Below are 14,522 nucleotides of genomic sequence, written 5' to 3' on the forward strand. Positions count from 1 at the left end.
AAGAAGCTTAGATAAAGGCTTATCAAAGCATCATGTATTAGAAATATGAACTTAAGGAATTCAATAAGCATTGTTTTCTGGAAGTTCAGCTGTTTTCTGAATACATGTCAAAGCTAGTGGGAGTATAAGTGTTATGCTAGTAAGAAAATAATCATCATGTTAGTGGGAACATGATCATTATGGTAAGTATTGCGAGTTAGAAATATTAATTATAGAAAACAAAGATTCACTTTGCAAAGTTGTAGGGGTTGAAAAGTTGTTTTGCTATAATTAAGGGAGAGAATATTATACTTCGTTTCAAAAATCTAAAGCTTAGATCAAGAAATGTTAATAAATTTAGTTAAGGATACATAGTGCATTCTCAAAATTCGATTATGATTACGACATCCCTCTTCATAGTTCGAATTGTGAGAACGCAACACATAAAATGTTATGGCAGAAGATTGATAAAGTATCATATCTTTATGTAAGACATTATGCATCGTGTCCCATACGCTTCCGGTATAGGATCGATTGCATATGCTATAATATTTGACCATTCTTAAATTTTCCAAATGCCTAGTACATTAAGAGGGAAAAGGGACTAGAATCGGTTTTGACTAAAATAATTAAACAATTACCAAAGGACAATCCAAAGTTCGTTGAGGATTGGTCGCTTGTGAGTAGTTTGAAGTATAGTATTGGATGAACCATATCGATATTAATATGAATAGATAAGATTCTATTTAGAATGAGTTGTCATATGAAAAATATGAAAATGTTTCCATAATGGGAGTTGGATATTAAGAATCTATGTCTAGATTAGAAACTTTTATGCAAGAAGGATGTTCAAAGGAATGTACTTTGAATGAGAGACTTCACGACTATGGAATTGTCTTGTAACAATTTCTAATAAAGAACCCTGTGATTTCATTGGCCGAGTCTTGGTGACTTTGTGTTGTGACTTTACGAAAGGATCGTTGCATAAAATGTTAGAATCTAGCATATTCTGATAGTGGCAAGAATTTGGTATTCTTACACTTATGATAAGGATTAGGAACTGTGAAATGAGCATCATTAGAAAAGTTTTTCAATTGATCTATTTCACAAAGTAAGGATCATAGGAAACATAGTGTGTATGCTTGGTGCACGGGACAACTATTGTTATAATTTGAGTGTTAAGTTGATTATCCGAAACATTATACAATCAATAATGAGTAATCAATACGGTGACTAAATAAGAGGTGTTTTATTTATACTCAAAAGTTTGAGGACATATAGGATTAACTATTATTATTATGTTTCACCTTGCATGTTTCAACTTCCAGAATAATTGGGTTATTCAAACCTCCACAGTCGGTGGCAGCTGCTATGGTAGCCGACATGGCACAAATCATCAGTAACAGTACGGATAGAAATGGCAATGGAAGTGGAGACGGGACTAGCAGTTTCAACCCAGGAGAAAACCAAGGGGCACCTAAGAATGTACTTTTACAAAGGATTCATGAACTGCAAACCCAGAACCTATCATGGCGATGGCGGTGTCATCACTTTGATAAGATGGTGTGAGAAAATCGAGTCTGTGTTCAAAATTTGTGCATGCCCGAATGAATACAAAGTCATATATGCAACATGCACATTCGTGGATTTAGCCTTGACTTGATGGAAGGGCGCGTTAAAACTCAGACCCTAGCTATGGCCAACACCATGTGTTTGGAGGACCTGAAAGTGATGATGCTCGAGGAATACAACCCATGCAGCGAGGTGCACAAACTGGAACAAGAACTGTGGGATCACACCATGAAGGGCTTCGGTATTGCCACCTACACTGTCCGATTTAGTGAACTAACAACTCTGTGCCCTGGAATGGTCACCCTAGAGTCCAAGAAATTAAAGCGTTACATTTGGGGAATATCCCCACAAATCTAGGGAATGGTCATATCTGCCAACCCGAGCACCTTCGATAGTGCTAAGTGTCTAGCACAAACTCTTGTCGACTAGGGAGTTCGTCAAGGCATTATAACCCCCGTTCCCGAAAAATATAAGGAGGGGAGACAACAAACGGAAGTTCGAGAATAATAAGAGGGACCAACCCGCTCAATACCCAGTTAAGAAACAACAAACAGTGGTCGTCTACGCCATTACTGCCCCTACTACCTGTAACGCCCGTAGATCCGGGCTAGTCAATTTAGAGGCAACAGGGATCGAAAACGACTTTTCGAAAAAAGATTATTAAGAATAAATAATATCAACCAAGTTTTAGTATATGTTACAAGGTTTCCGTACATATAAAGAGCATCGAAATCCGAGTTATAACGAAGAAGTTATGGCTCTTCGAAGTTTTACAGTAAAACCGACACGGCACCGGGAGACATAAATAGTGAATTTATGATAGAGCTTCTTTTAGCCTTAGTAATCTAAATGAAAGTCGTAGAATATATTAACCTGAGAGCGTCCATAAAAAGAACGCCCAAATCTGACTTCTTATGAGGAAGTTATGATTTTTTGAAGTTTCGGCTTAGCGGTGTATAGCCCGAAGTTCGCGTATTAGATCGAGCCGACACCACCTAAACGAGAATAAAAGATCTCGTTATTAGTAGCGTAACGATAAAAAGATAGACGAAAATGAACATCGGATAAAGAAGTTATGAGATTTTAACGGAGCAATCATATCCCGGCCTGTTAAAAATATAACTTTAAAAATAAATTCAAAATTAGCCGACGGAGTCTAAACGAAAGTTGTAGAGTACGTCTCCACCTACGCGTAGATATAAATAACGTCAAAAACGGAGTTCGTATGAACGAGTTACAAATTATAATAGCATATTTACGTATTAAAATAAAGTATAAATCATATATACGTACACATATATATACATATGTATATACCATTAGAAAGGTATCGACGATGCGGTCATTATAAGACTAATGTTGAGTTCTTTCAATATTAGTTTAGTGCAAATATCGTTAAATCTATTTAAAATAGTATTATGAAGGGATATTTAGTTTTTTATATAACTATAAGGTCATTAAGTAATTATGGAGGGTAGTTTTTGTAAATTCAATTACTATAAATAAGAGGCTTGGACTCTCATATTTCTTACACCATTCTCTTGATTCAAGAGTCTTTCTCTCCTTATCCTCCGAGCATTTCGGTCCCTCGTGATTCGACTTCTCTTTCTGTAGTTTTAGTATAGTAAGGTGAGCGCTGAAGCGCTGCACGAATCTTTCTTAGAAAGAATCAGCGACGAAGTTTTGCCCCTGCAGAGCCCGAGTCCTAGCTAAAATCCCCTTATAAGTAAGTTATGCTTACCCTATTTTAAATATAGTTTATATTTAAAATTAGTATTGTTATTATAAATTTATAATAAATATTTGAGCTATTATTATGACTTATATAAGTGTCGTTATAATATCTTTTTAACTACTCACGGTACGGGGAATCTGTTTTAAAGGGCCGCATAGGGTTCTTGGATTTCAGAAGTGCTATACGCCAAAATGGTCCTGCCCTCCGATGTTTTATGTATGATCCCTGTCTGTACATAGTGGTTGGAAAGTATTGTGTAAATGCTTATATAATAATAATAATAATAATAATAATAATAATAATAATAATAATAATAATAATAATAATAATAATAATAATAATAATAATAATAATTAGTCACGGTAATATTAGACTAAAATCTAGTGGTGATAATACTAGGTTTCGTCGAAGGAAATTATTTTAAAGTAAACGAAGCGCTGTCCGAGTACCGAGTCACCACCTTCTCAGGTGAGTGCATAGTTACTTTCAGCTTACACATAGATATGAAGTATTTTATATAAATTACCTGCTATGTGTGCATATTATCTGAATACTTGCTATCTATGTTGGATGAACGTTTTATACATGTTTTCAATGATTTAAATTGTATATGTATTTTATATCTACAAAATGTGTTGGGTAAAACATGGGTAGATGTAATAGTTGTTGTGTGACAAGATAAAATAATGAGAGGCATCGTTATAGATGTTATTGATGATCCAGTCATCTAGCGGAGTATAGATGACGACCACGGACTATTCTAGACAGTCCAGTGGAACACTAGCAGGCTCGCAACCTGTAGGTGTTTATTTGAACTGTGTGCTCACCAGATGTACTCCATCCCCCACATGGTTGCCTTAAGGACATTTACGGCTGAGGAATCCCCTTAGCAGTAGTGTCCATCCCGATGATAGTCCTTAGACTAGGTTCCTTGTGTTAGATGTCTTATGGACGTAAAGTGAGGATAACGGGAATGCGTAATCGGGTTTATTTGGTTTGATAAAGTTAATAAACTTATTTATTGTGGGTTGAAAACCCTATGTGCTCACCAGGCTCCCAAGTCTGACCCACTCAGTTTCTTGTATTACAGGTAGTGGCGCATGAGCATAGATGTGATGTTTTAGATGAGGGATTACGGATATAGGCCTGTAGATATGAAATAATGTAGTAAGGCCTATGTTGTATTGTTTATACTTATGTACTGTATCGAACATGACATCCCGAGTCTTTTTAATGAAATACATTTATAAGGAAATGCTTTTTATAAATCTTTATCATAATATTGTTTTGGGACAAATTCCGCAACTCTTTTATTAAAAGATTACTTTGATTTTGAAATAAAGTATAAACAAAACCGGTCTTTTCTAGCCGTGATTTTGGGGATGTCACACTACCCCTACCACAACCAAAGAATATGTTGGGACTCTTCCGAAATGCAATAAGTGCAACTACAATCACCATGGAGCCTACCGAGAACTAAAATGCAATAATTGCAACAAGAAGGGGCATACCACCTGTTTTTGTAAAATGCCAACACAACAACCCACCCAAGTCCCTAATGTTGGGGTGAGTCGGGCATGCTACGGATGCGGTGAAACAAGGAATTTGAAGAGAGACTGCCCAAAAGCAAATAATAGAAATGGCGGAGGTGTGGGAAGGGTTTTAGCAATGAGGCATGAGGAAGCCATGAGGGATTCCACCATGATTACTGGTACATTTCTCCTCGATAACTCATACGCATGCATACTCTTCGATAGCGGTGTGGAGAAAAGTTTCGTGAGCCACCAGTTTAAACACTTACTTAAACAGAAACCCCAATCGCTAAATGAAACATTCGCTGTAAAAATGGAAAATGGTAAAACAGAAAACACTAAAGATATATACATAGGATGCACTTTAACTCTAAACAATCATTCCTTACAAATCGACCTAATGTCAGTCACAATAAGAAGTTTCAATGTTATCATTAGCATGGATTGGTTAAGTCCTCACCATGCCAATATCCTGTGTTACGAAAAGGTCGTTCGCCTTAACATACCAAATAGCAAAATTCTCATCATTTATGGTGACAAACTTGGCATGAATCTACAAACCACTTCTTACATCAAGGATCAAAAGTACATACACAAGGAACACCACATCTCCTTAGCCGATGTTGTTGATGGGAACATGAGGCAAAAGACATCAAGAACATTCTAGAACTTTGTAACTTTCCTAATGTGTTCCCAGAAGACCTTCCGGGAATACCACCTATATGCCAGGTCGAGTTCCGAATCGACTTGATCCCCAGAGCCACCCCCGTAGCCAAATCTTTATACCGTTTAGCACCGGCAGAGATGCAGGAGTTGTCCAGCCAACTACACGAACTGCTGAGCAAGGGATTTATTAGACTGAGCTTCTCACCTTAGGGAGCACCGATATTGTTCGTGAAAAAGAAGGACGGATCTTTCCGCATGTGCATAGATTATCGAGAACTGAACAAACTCACTATCAAGAACCGTTATTCCCTACCCCGAATCGATGAACTTTTTGACCAACTGCAAGGATCGAGCTACTTCTCAAAGAGCGAACTAAGGTCAGGTTACCATCAACTTCGAGTCCAAGAGGGAGATATTCATAAAACGGCCTTTAAAATCCGCTACGGTCACTACGAGTTTGTGGTGATGCCTTTCGGGCAGACTAATGCACCCGTGGTCTTTATGGACCTAATGAATCATGTGTGCCGACCTTACCTGGATAAATTCTTGATAGTATTTATCGATCACATATTGATCTATTCACAAAGTGAGGAAGAACATAGTCAACATCTGCGATAAGTCTTGAAAGCTTTAAGAGCCGAGAAGTTGTATGAAAAATTTTTGAAATGTAAATTTTGGATCCGAAGCATGGATTTCTTAGGATACGTGGTCAGCAAAGAAGGGATACACGTGGACCCTTCCAAAGTCAAGGTGATTGAAAATTAGGTAACACCCAGAACACCGATTGATATACGCCAGTTTTTGTGCCTGGCTGGTTACTACTAAAGGTTTATACAAAATTTCTCCAAAAACGCAATGACACTCACTACCTTGACTCAGAAGGGAGTGACTTTCAGCTGGGAGGATAAACAAGAAACTGCCTTCCAAATGCTTAAACAAACCCTTTTTAGTGCTCCAACCTTATCTCTCCCAGAAGGGACTGGAGACTTTATGGTCTATTGCGATGCATCCAAGCAGGGTCTAGGATGCATGCTTATGCAAAGAGGGAAGGTCATTACCTATGCCTCAAGACAACTCAAGACTCATGCAATCACTTACACCACACATGACCTCAAATTAGGAGCATCGATGTTTTCCCTGAAGATCTAAAGACACTACCTTTACGGCACAAAATGCACCATCTTCACTGATCATAAGAGTCTTCAACACATTCTCAATCAAAAGGAGCTCATCATGATCAACTAAGATGGGTGAAATTGCTAAATAACTACAAATGTGAAATTCGTTATCATCCAGGCAAGGCCAACGTAGTAGCAGATGTCCTAAGTCGAAAAGAATACTCAAGTTGTTGAGTAAAATCATTGACCATGGCCATCCATTCACACCTGTCCACACAAATTAAGGAAGTGCAACTAGAAGCGTTGAAACTCGAGAACATCATAGATGAGGCCTTGCAGGGAATGGAAAAAAAACATTAAAGTCAAGAATGACAGAGCTCGTTACATCATGGATCGAATCTGCACACCGAGATTCGGTAGGTGTTGGGTCAAAAATATGGTTTATACTCTGCTTTTCTAAGCATTTATTGTATTTATTATTTGGGCAGAAAATAGTATTAGATTACTTTTATTTTGGGCTTGGCCTTAGGTCCATATATATATATATATATATATATATATATATATATATATATATATATATATATATATATATATATATATATATATATATAGGGTGAGGAGTGCATGTAAATGTTAGATTACGCCTCTCAGCCACACCATTCAGCTGCGGTGTCCTAGGCGGTATCAATTGTAAAACAATTCCACAGTCCTTGAGATAGTCATGAAACTTGATACTAAGATACTCACCACCTCGATCAGATCGGAGCATCTTTATCTTCCTACCCAATTGATTTTCTACTTCTTGCTTAAACTCTTTGAACTTTGCAAAAGTTTCTGACTTATGCTTGATTAAGTAGATATACTCATATCTGTTATAATCATCGGTAAAAGTCACATAAAAGCGGGTTGCATCCCTTGTGGTGGATCTAAAGGGTCCACACATATCCGTATGTATGATATCCAATATTCCCTCACCCTTTTCACAAGAACCAGTGAAGGGTGGCTTAGTTCTTTCCAAGCAAACAAAACTTGCACATGTCATCTGACCTAAGGTCAAACGACTCCAACACTCCATCCTTTTGGAGTTGGGCTATGCATTTCTTGTTAACATGTCCAAGGCGACAATGCCACAAGCATGCTTTGTCCAAACCATTGGACGAATCGATATGCAACATATTATTTCCTAAGTTGCCTACAACCATCACAATTTCATATGCTTCATCACAAGGCAATGCTTCAAAATTAAGAGTACCATTATAGATAACATTTATAGAACCAATTTCATTGTTAAACCAAAATCTAAAACCTTGTCAGTACAAACCATGAAAGGAAATAATATACCTCATCATCTCTGATAAGTAGCAACAATTATTCTACTCTAATCCTAACCCAATACTAAGCACTAAAGAATAAACTCCAATCTTGGTGACAGGAGACACTTTCCTATTCCCTATGATCAAGTTCATCTTCCCATGCTCCATATCCCTACTTCTTCTTAGACCATACAAATCAGAACAAATATGAAAACCACTTCCTGTATCAAGGACACAAGAACTAGCATGTGATGAGTTATTAGATTGAATAGTGTAAATACCTACGAAAGTGGGCTTGATCTTCCCATCCTTGATATCCTATAGATACTTCGAGCAACTTCGTTTCCAATGCCCTTTTTCATGACAATGGAAGCCCTCTACATCCTTCGGATTAGAAGAGGGAGAAGCAAAACCACCTTTGGATCCACTCGAAGAAGAACCATCATGGGATTTTTCCCTTGTGGCTCTTAGAGGGAGCTTTCCTCTTCTTCCCCTTCCCATGTCCAATTGTCAAGACCGGGGCAACAGCAGTAGGAGTGGGTACAATAGACTTGCCTTTTAAACCACTTTCAGCAATTCTCAATAGGCCTTGAAGTTTTCTTAGAGTGACTTTCTCTTTTTTTTATGTGATAAGTCATTCTGAACTAATCATAACAAGGAGGCAAAGAGTGCAGGATAATATCAATAGCCAACTCTTTGTTAAAGTTGACATCCAACTTCAGCAAGCGATCCACATACCTTTCTATCCTTTACAAGTGGATCGTGATGGACTGTCCATCCTTTATTTTTGTTGCTATCATGGAGACAATGATTTCGTATCTTTCTTGTTGAGCACTTTGATGGTACCTTTCCATCAAGTCTTGGTGCATCTCGAAAGGCTAGAAGTCCTCATAGGACATTTGAAGTTCAGGAGTCATAGTTGCAATCATGATACACGACACCTTTGTCGCGTCCATCGCATGAGACCTATACTCAGCCAATTGCTCAGGAGTAGCAGTTTCTTCATCAATTTTCTTCAGCTCTTTGTCAAGGACATATTATTTGTCCTCGTATCGAAGGGACATGCGTATGTTACGAATCTAATCGTTGAAGTTGGACCCATCGAAGATTACCCTCCCACATAAGGTCATGAGGGAGAAAGAGTCAGAAGAGTTGGAGGTAGACATCTGAAAAAGAAGAACAAGTTTAATTAGATAGAAAATCCTTAATATGACACCCAAGTGAAATATTAAGGCTAGGACCCTAACACAATAATTCACAATTCAGAAAAGGAATGTTGTAATCTAATTACAAATTATTTGAAGGGAGGTAAATGACGATTTACCAATTTCACCACCAAAAAACAAAAATTTGAAATAATTAAGTTTTATGAAATTCCTAGTTCTTTGAGATTCATTGAACTTTTCAATGGCATGTTTCAATCTCGATTACGCCCTCCAAGTTTGTGACTGGGATACCGAGGATCACAAATAAGATATGAATAACCATGCAAATATGTGTGGTCCTCTTGATGTTGTTTACCACCTAATCAACGTGCTGATTAGCCACACACGCTCCATTGATCGCTGATAATTCTTGAGCTACCCTTCTCCACCCTTGTTAGTCCCAAATTAATGTGTCGGTTAGCCATACACGCTCTACTAACGACTTGGCAAGGTGCAAAGTGCAATTTCATGGAATAACATCATTTTCACATTTTTCCTAAAGTAACTAAGATTGGGAATTTATGAAAACATTTAGTTAATTTATAATATCATTATACTTATTAATGGGGAATTAGTTTGTCCTATCCTATCCGTTCAGCTAACGATCCTCCACCAATCAAGAAAGTGGTGGGTGAGAGTGGACGCCCATTCAACCACCATTTTATAGGCAGTTTCCTTATACCCCTTATAAATTGGCTTCATGAATGACGTCTACTAACAGTAAGACTAACTTGTCTTATACATACATACATATATATATATATATATATATATATTATAATAGTATAATGGTTGAATTTTAAACTTTTAAAACTCTAGGGTTTCGAATTTAAATATTTCAAAATCAAAACTTTTTAATCAATAATTTGAATTCCAAAACTTGAGGGAAAATTTTGAAACTTTTCAAAACCTTTTAGATCAAATTTGAAAACAATTAAATAATCATATAATTAATATTTATCATAAAATTTGAACTAATATACTTATATGGCAAGATAATTCAAATTAAATAATACAAATAATTAGTTTATCATGTAATCTAGTAATTATCTTAAAATTTAACAATTATCTTTTAATTGGATGAGGATAAACATTACCATATCAGAAATTTTGAATTTTATTGGTCCAAACAGTTTTTGGTAATGATCCGAATCCACTTCTGGTCAAAATCACAAAAAATCTGCCAACAGACGAGCCGACTCGTCGAGTCAGGCAATGGACTCATCGAGTCCTACAATGGACTCATCAAGTTCATCAGGCAGCATGCAGATTTCGATTTGCTTCATCTTTGAACAGTTAACCAATGCATCAATATAATAGAAAACACCCTAAGCTCTCTGATATCATTGATGTGTTTTGAGCACTACAACAATCCGATGGTGCATATGCAACCCTACTGCTTTGGATCTAGGTTTTCTTAAGTTATACATGAAATATTGAATTATCCAAAGCATGAACCCTAACTAGCATACAATTTTTGAGATTTACAACATAAAACAAGTTAGATGAATACCTCTTTGTTGTAGCTTGTAATCCTTGGTCTTCAAGAGATTAGTACCTTATATGCAATACCTCTAATAAGTCACAAACAACAAAAACAAGTTGGAAGAATATGAGAGAGGTTGGGAGGCACTCAAAATCGGCTAGAGTTTCTCTTAGAAGCATAGGGTCGATTTTGTGAGTGCTAGGGGTTGTATTTATAGTGTAGGCTCCTTAGGGTTTCAATCTTGGAAACCCTAATTTACTTGCTTAGGCCTTAAGCAATCCAATAATCCTTATGATAGGCCCTTGGACGAAATCTTCATGGACCCCAAATAGATTTCGTCCATCCCTAATCAATATGGATCATTAGCTCAAACTATAAGTATTACTGATCTACCTAATCAGTCCCTATTAATTTAATCAGTCTCTTTTGATCACTAAATTAATTACAAATTAATTCTTGATTAATACTAATTAAATAATATGATTTCTCAATTAATATATTATTTTTATAATATATTAATACATCACAATTAACCTCTTTCTCAATTATCCATCCTATCAAATTGCTATGGTGAAGGCAATCAAAAAGGACCATGCTACTATCGGGTCAAATACAAACCAATTATAGTTATGAGCTTAGGCACTTAATCCAACAGATTATTCATCGAATTTTCGATAATTAATCTTAGTTTTCTTTCTTTTTTGGACATTCTCTATCATTTTCAAATAACATTTTCTTGTGACATTCTCACACGTGCCAATATGTTCATGTGTAACCCATGTAGCACTCATACTGACACAAAATGAAAACTATCATTTAAACTTGTTCTTGATCTGACTCTTTATCGTAGCCTCGTTGGGGCTCTATAGTACCTTACTTTTATGCATCTTTATATAACTTGTGACGTCCATCAAGCCTATATTTATATGTACGACCCATAATAATCTTTATGCATGCGTTAAAAACATATCATTATCTATCTTCAAAATTCGCTCTCCCATAGCCTTTAACTTTTTTCATGTTATAGTGAACAAATTAGTCTTGTACACTAACACAGACTTAGCGAGATATCCATAAACTTATCACTCCATTTCAAGTTAATTTTTCTTTCTAAGTGATAATCTTGTCTCTTTTTCATCTAAATGATAACATGTTGTGTCTCATTCGAGTGTGGAAGTTGAGTACTACATATGGCTAATGTCATTGAGGCCGCTTGGCTTCATAACCTTCTTCTTGAACTCTATTGTCCCTTATCTCATGTTATTGTTGTCTTTTATGATAATGTATCATTTACCTTGATTCAAAATTATGTAAAAATATCGAAGCACAAAGCATGTTGAAATAAATATACACTTTATAAGGAGCATGTTGCTCTCGGTTATATCCTTATATCCATGTGCTACATGTTCCATCTTCGCACAAGTTTATGACATCTTTACGAAGTTTTTACCCTCACATTTATTTTTTGTGCATCTTTAATCATTATTTAAACTAATGCATCACACACACTAATGCATCACACACCAGAAATCCACAAATCCTTGTGGGGTTATCATATTTTCTCTACAATGAACAGTCACGAGTAAAGCTCCATTGTTTACTATCTAATAAAGTTGTATTTCAATGAATGTATGATATTTTAAAATCAAAATGAAGCTTGATTAAGTTTTTTTTTTATGTTAAATTAGGCCCAAACCATGCCAAAATTTGCTTGTATTTGTGTGGTGCAAAACCAAAAATAGACGAACCTAATCCACCACTTTTGGATGTGGTGCTCCTTGTGCCAAACCCTACTCATTCACATCTTGTCTTTCTCAATACACTTGCTCGACTCCATGCTTCACACAACTTGGACAGTTAATCGTCCTAAATCAAGAAAGTTAGTCTATGTGCTTTTTAGTTTAGCCTAATAAAACAAGTAAATTAGGCTTTTGGACACTAAAATAGCAACTCATCCATGTGTCCACACCATTTCAAGACTTTAGAATCGTGTAAAGTATAGATACTTGTCAACTATATATAAAAGTTTGGTTAAAATTTGTTTTGAAACCGACTTTTGTCTTTATTTTTAAATATTGTAAGAAATGAAAAGATGCCGATTTTATGTACGACTCACTTTTTGGTGAATGAAATAGAAAGACAAGGCATGACATGCATTACATTATGGTTTCAACACTCACCACTTACTCAAAGTATTCCACACTCACTACACCATTTCAAGTTTTCAACGACAAAAATATTATTATTAGTTATACTTGATAAGTAAATGAGTTGTTTAATTAAATAAAATTGTATGTTTAATTCTTCACATTAATCAATTCTTAACAAACTATAATTATATCTGGAAAAATAAAATTGTAACTGTAAAAATGTTTCGGATTAACCTCAATATGGTAAGTATAGAGCTCTTCGTTTGCTTCTTGTTCAGTAATGGCAATCTACCAGAGCTTGGACGGAGAAGACAAGAGGTTGTTTTGGAGAATTTGCAGTGTACTGAAAGTTTGAATGGATGTCGTCAACGACCTCCGGTGCGGGAAGGTTTAGATCTAAGGATAGCACCGGCGCCGCCGGCGACCTCGTAGGGGAATGATTAGCCCTCGTAGTCGTATCGTCCATATTCGATGATACAGCGATTTGACTGTTAGTAACCGGAGGTGGACGGTGTCTTCTCATGTGACCCCCGAGAGCTTGTCCTGATAAGAACTCCGATCCACATATGGAGCATTCATGAACTTTTCCCTTACTGTTCTTGTGTCCTGTTAATGGCCGAGGAGATTTGTTTTGGTTTGTAATAATTTTACTTTCAACTTCTGGTTGATCTTCTGCGGTTGATTCCGTTTTAACGGAAACGGATTTCCGATCTTCAACGCTAAGCTTAGGTTTCTTGTGGCTGGCTCTGTGTCCACCTAGGGCTTGGAACGACGGAAAAATACGGTTACAGGTTTTACACTCGTAGTAATTTTGGAAATCGGATTTTGCTCCGGCGGTGGTAGTTGCGGCCATCTCCGTTAACTTCCGATTCTTCAATTTCTCGTTCTTCTGGCAATGGAGATCTGATTTATTTTCCTTGGCCGGAGAAACACTGTGAGCCAACATAATCAAGCAATTCGCCATATCCTCTTCTTCTTCTTCGTCCGATGACACCGTCGGTGAACTACCAGTTGTGTAGTAACTGAACATACAACCAGCACCGCCGTTATAGGAGCTAGAAGTTGTCTCAGGCGCCATACCAAGAGATGAACAAGGCCTCTGGTGCTCCGTACGCTTTCCTGTGATGATTTGGTGGGCTCGATCATGACTTGTCTTCGCCGTGGATTTTTGCATAAAGTTCATTCGCCTGGTGACTGGTGTGGTGTGTGAAGGTTTTAGAGAGAGAAGGTTGGTAGTGGTTATGAAAAGAGTGAATTGAATGAGTGAAAGGGCATTAGTTGTGTATATGTAACTTGCTGAAAAGTTTAACGTGAAAGGTGGTGATTTTTGGTAAAAATAAGTTGGCATATATTATGATTCTATCATTAATTATACGCAAACTGTAAGGACAGAAGGTTGGTTTCAGTAAATAAAAATTGCAGCAATTTTTTTTATAGAAATTTATGTTATAAAATGAGGTCATTTCAAGATTCAAACTTATATAATTATAACCGATATTTTTAAAATTTGATTATATATATATATATATATATATATATATATATATATATATATATATATATGCGGAGTGATTCAAATGAGAACCACAAAAGATTAAGAACCCTAAGAACCCTCATTAGTTAGTAAATATTTACATGATATTTTTAAGGTAAATTATACCAATCGTCCCTCGTGCAGGTGACACCAAGCATGCTCAGTCTTTATTTTCAAAAATTAACTCGGACCGTCCCTCGTTTGGTTAAAAGTTGCATGATTCATCCCT

At 36.4% G+C, this 14,522-nt stretch overlaps 2 protein-coding genes across 3 annotated transcripts; one reads left to right on the plus strand and one right to left on the minus strand.

Annotated features, from left to right (window-relative positions):
- The first annotated feature begins 4,813 nt into the window (after positions 1 to 4,813).
- Positions 4,814 to 5,485, plus strand: LOC145030296 (uncharacterized). Its single transcript, XM_078978686.1, has one exon. The coding sequence runs from the start codon at positions 4,814 to 4,816 to the stop codon at positions 5,483 to 5,485; it is 672 nt and encodes a 223-aa protein (XP_078834812.1).
- Positions 5,486 to 8,896: 3,411 nt separating this feature from the next.
- Positions 8,897 to 14,034, minus strand: LOC145032382 (zinc finger protein ZAT5-like). 2 transcript variants are annotated; one of them, XM_078981164.1, is made up of 2 exons: positions 12,994 to 14,034; positions 8,897 to 9,084 (listed from the first exon to the last, which is right to left on the minus strand). In XM_078981164.1, the coding sequence occupies exon 1, from the start codon at positions 13,940 to 13,942 to the stop codon at positions 13,034 to 13,036; it is 909 nt and encodes a 302-aa protein (XP_078837290.1). In that variant the 5' UTR covers positions 13,943 to 14,034; the 3' UTR covers positions 8,897 to 9,084; positions 12,994 to 13,033. The 2 variants fall into 2 exon arrangements, with proteins under 2 accessions (XP_078837290.1, XP_078837288.1); XM_078981162.1 differs by lacking the exon at positions 8,897 to 9,084 and adding an exon at positions 11,946 to 12,475.
- Between the last annotated feature and the right edge of the window lie 488 nt (positions 14,035 to 14,522).

Source organism: Lactuca saligna, chromosome 2 (assembly GCF_052625555.1).
Source record: "Lactuca saligna cultivar CGN05327 chromosome 2, ASM5262555v1, whole genome shotgun sequence".
NCBI classification, from domain to species: domain Eukaryota; kingdom Viridiplantae; phylum Streptophyta; class Magnoliopsida; order Asterales; family Asteraceae; genus Lactuca; species Lactuca saligna.

Coding starts and splice junctions, on each gene's coding strand:
- LOC145030296 (XM_078978686.1), top strand. CDS start 4,814: ATGCCAACACAACAACCCACCCAAGTCCCTAATGTTGGGGTGAGTCGG.
- LOC145032382 (XM_078981164.1), bottom strand. CDS start 13,942: ATGAACTTTATGCAAAAATCCACGGCGAAGACAAGTCATGATCGAGCC.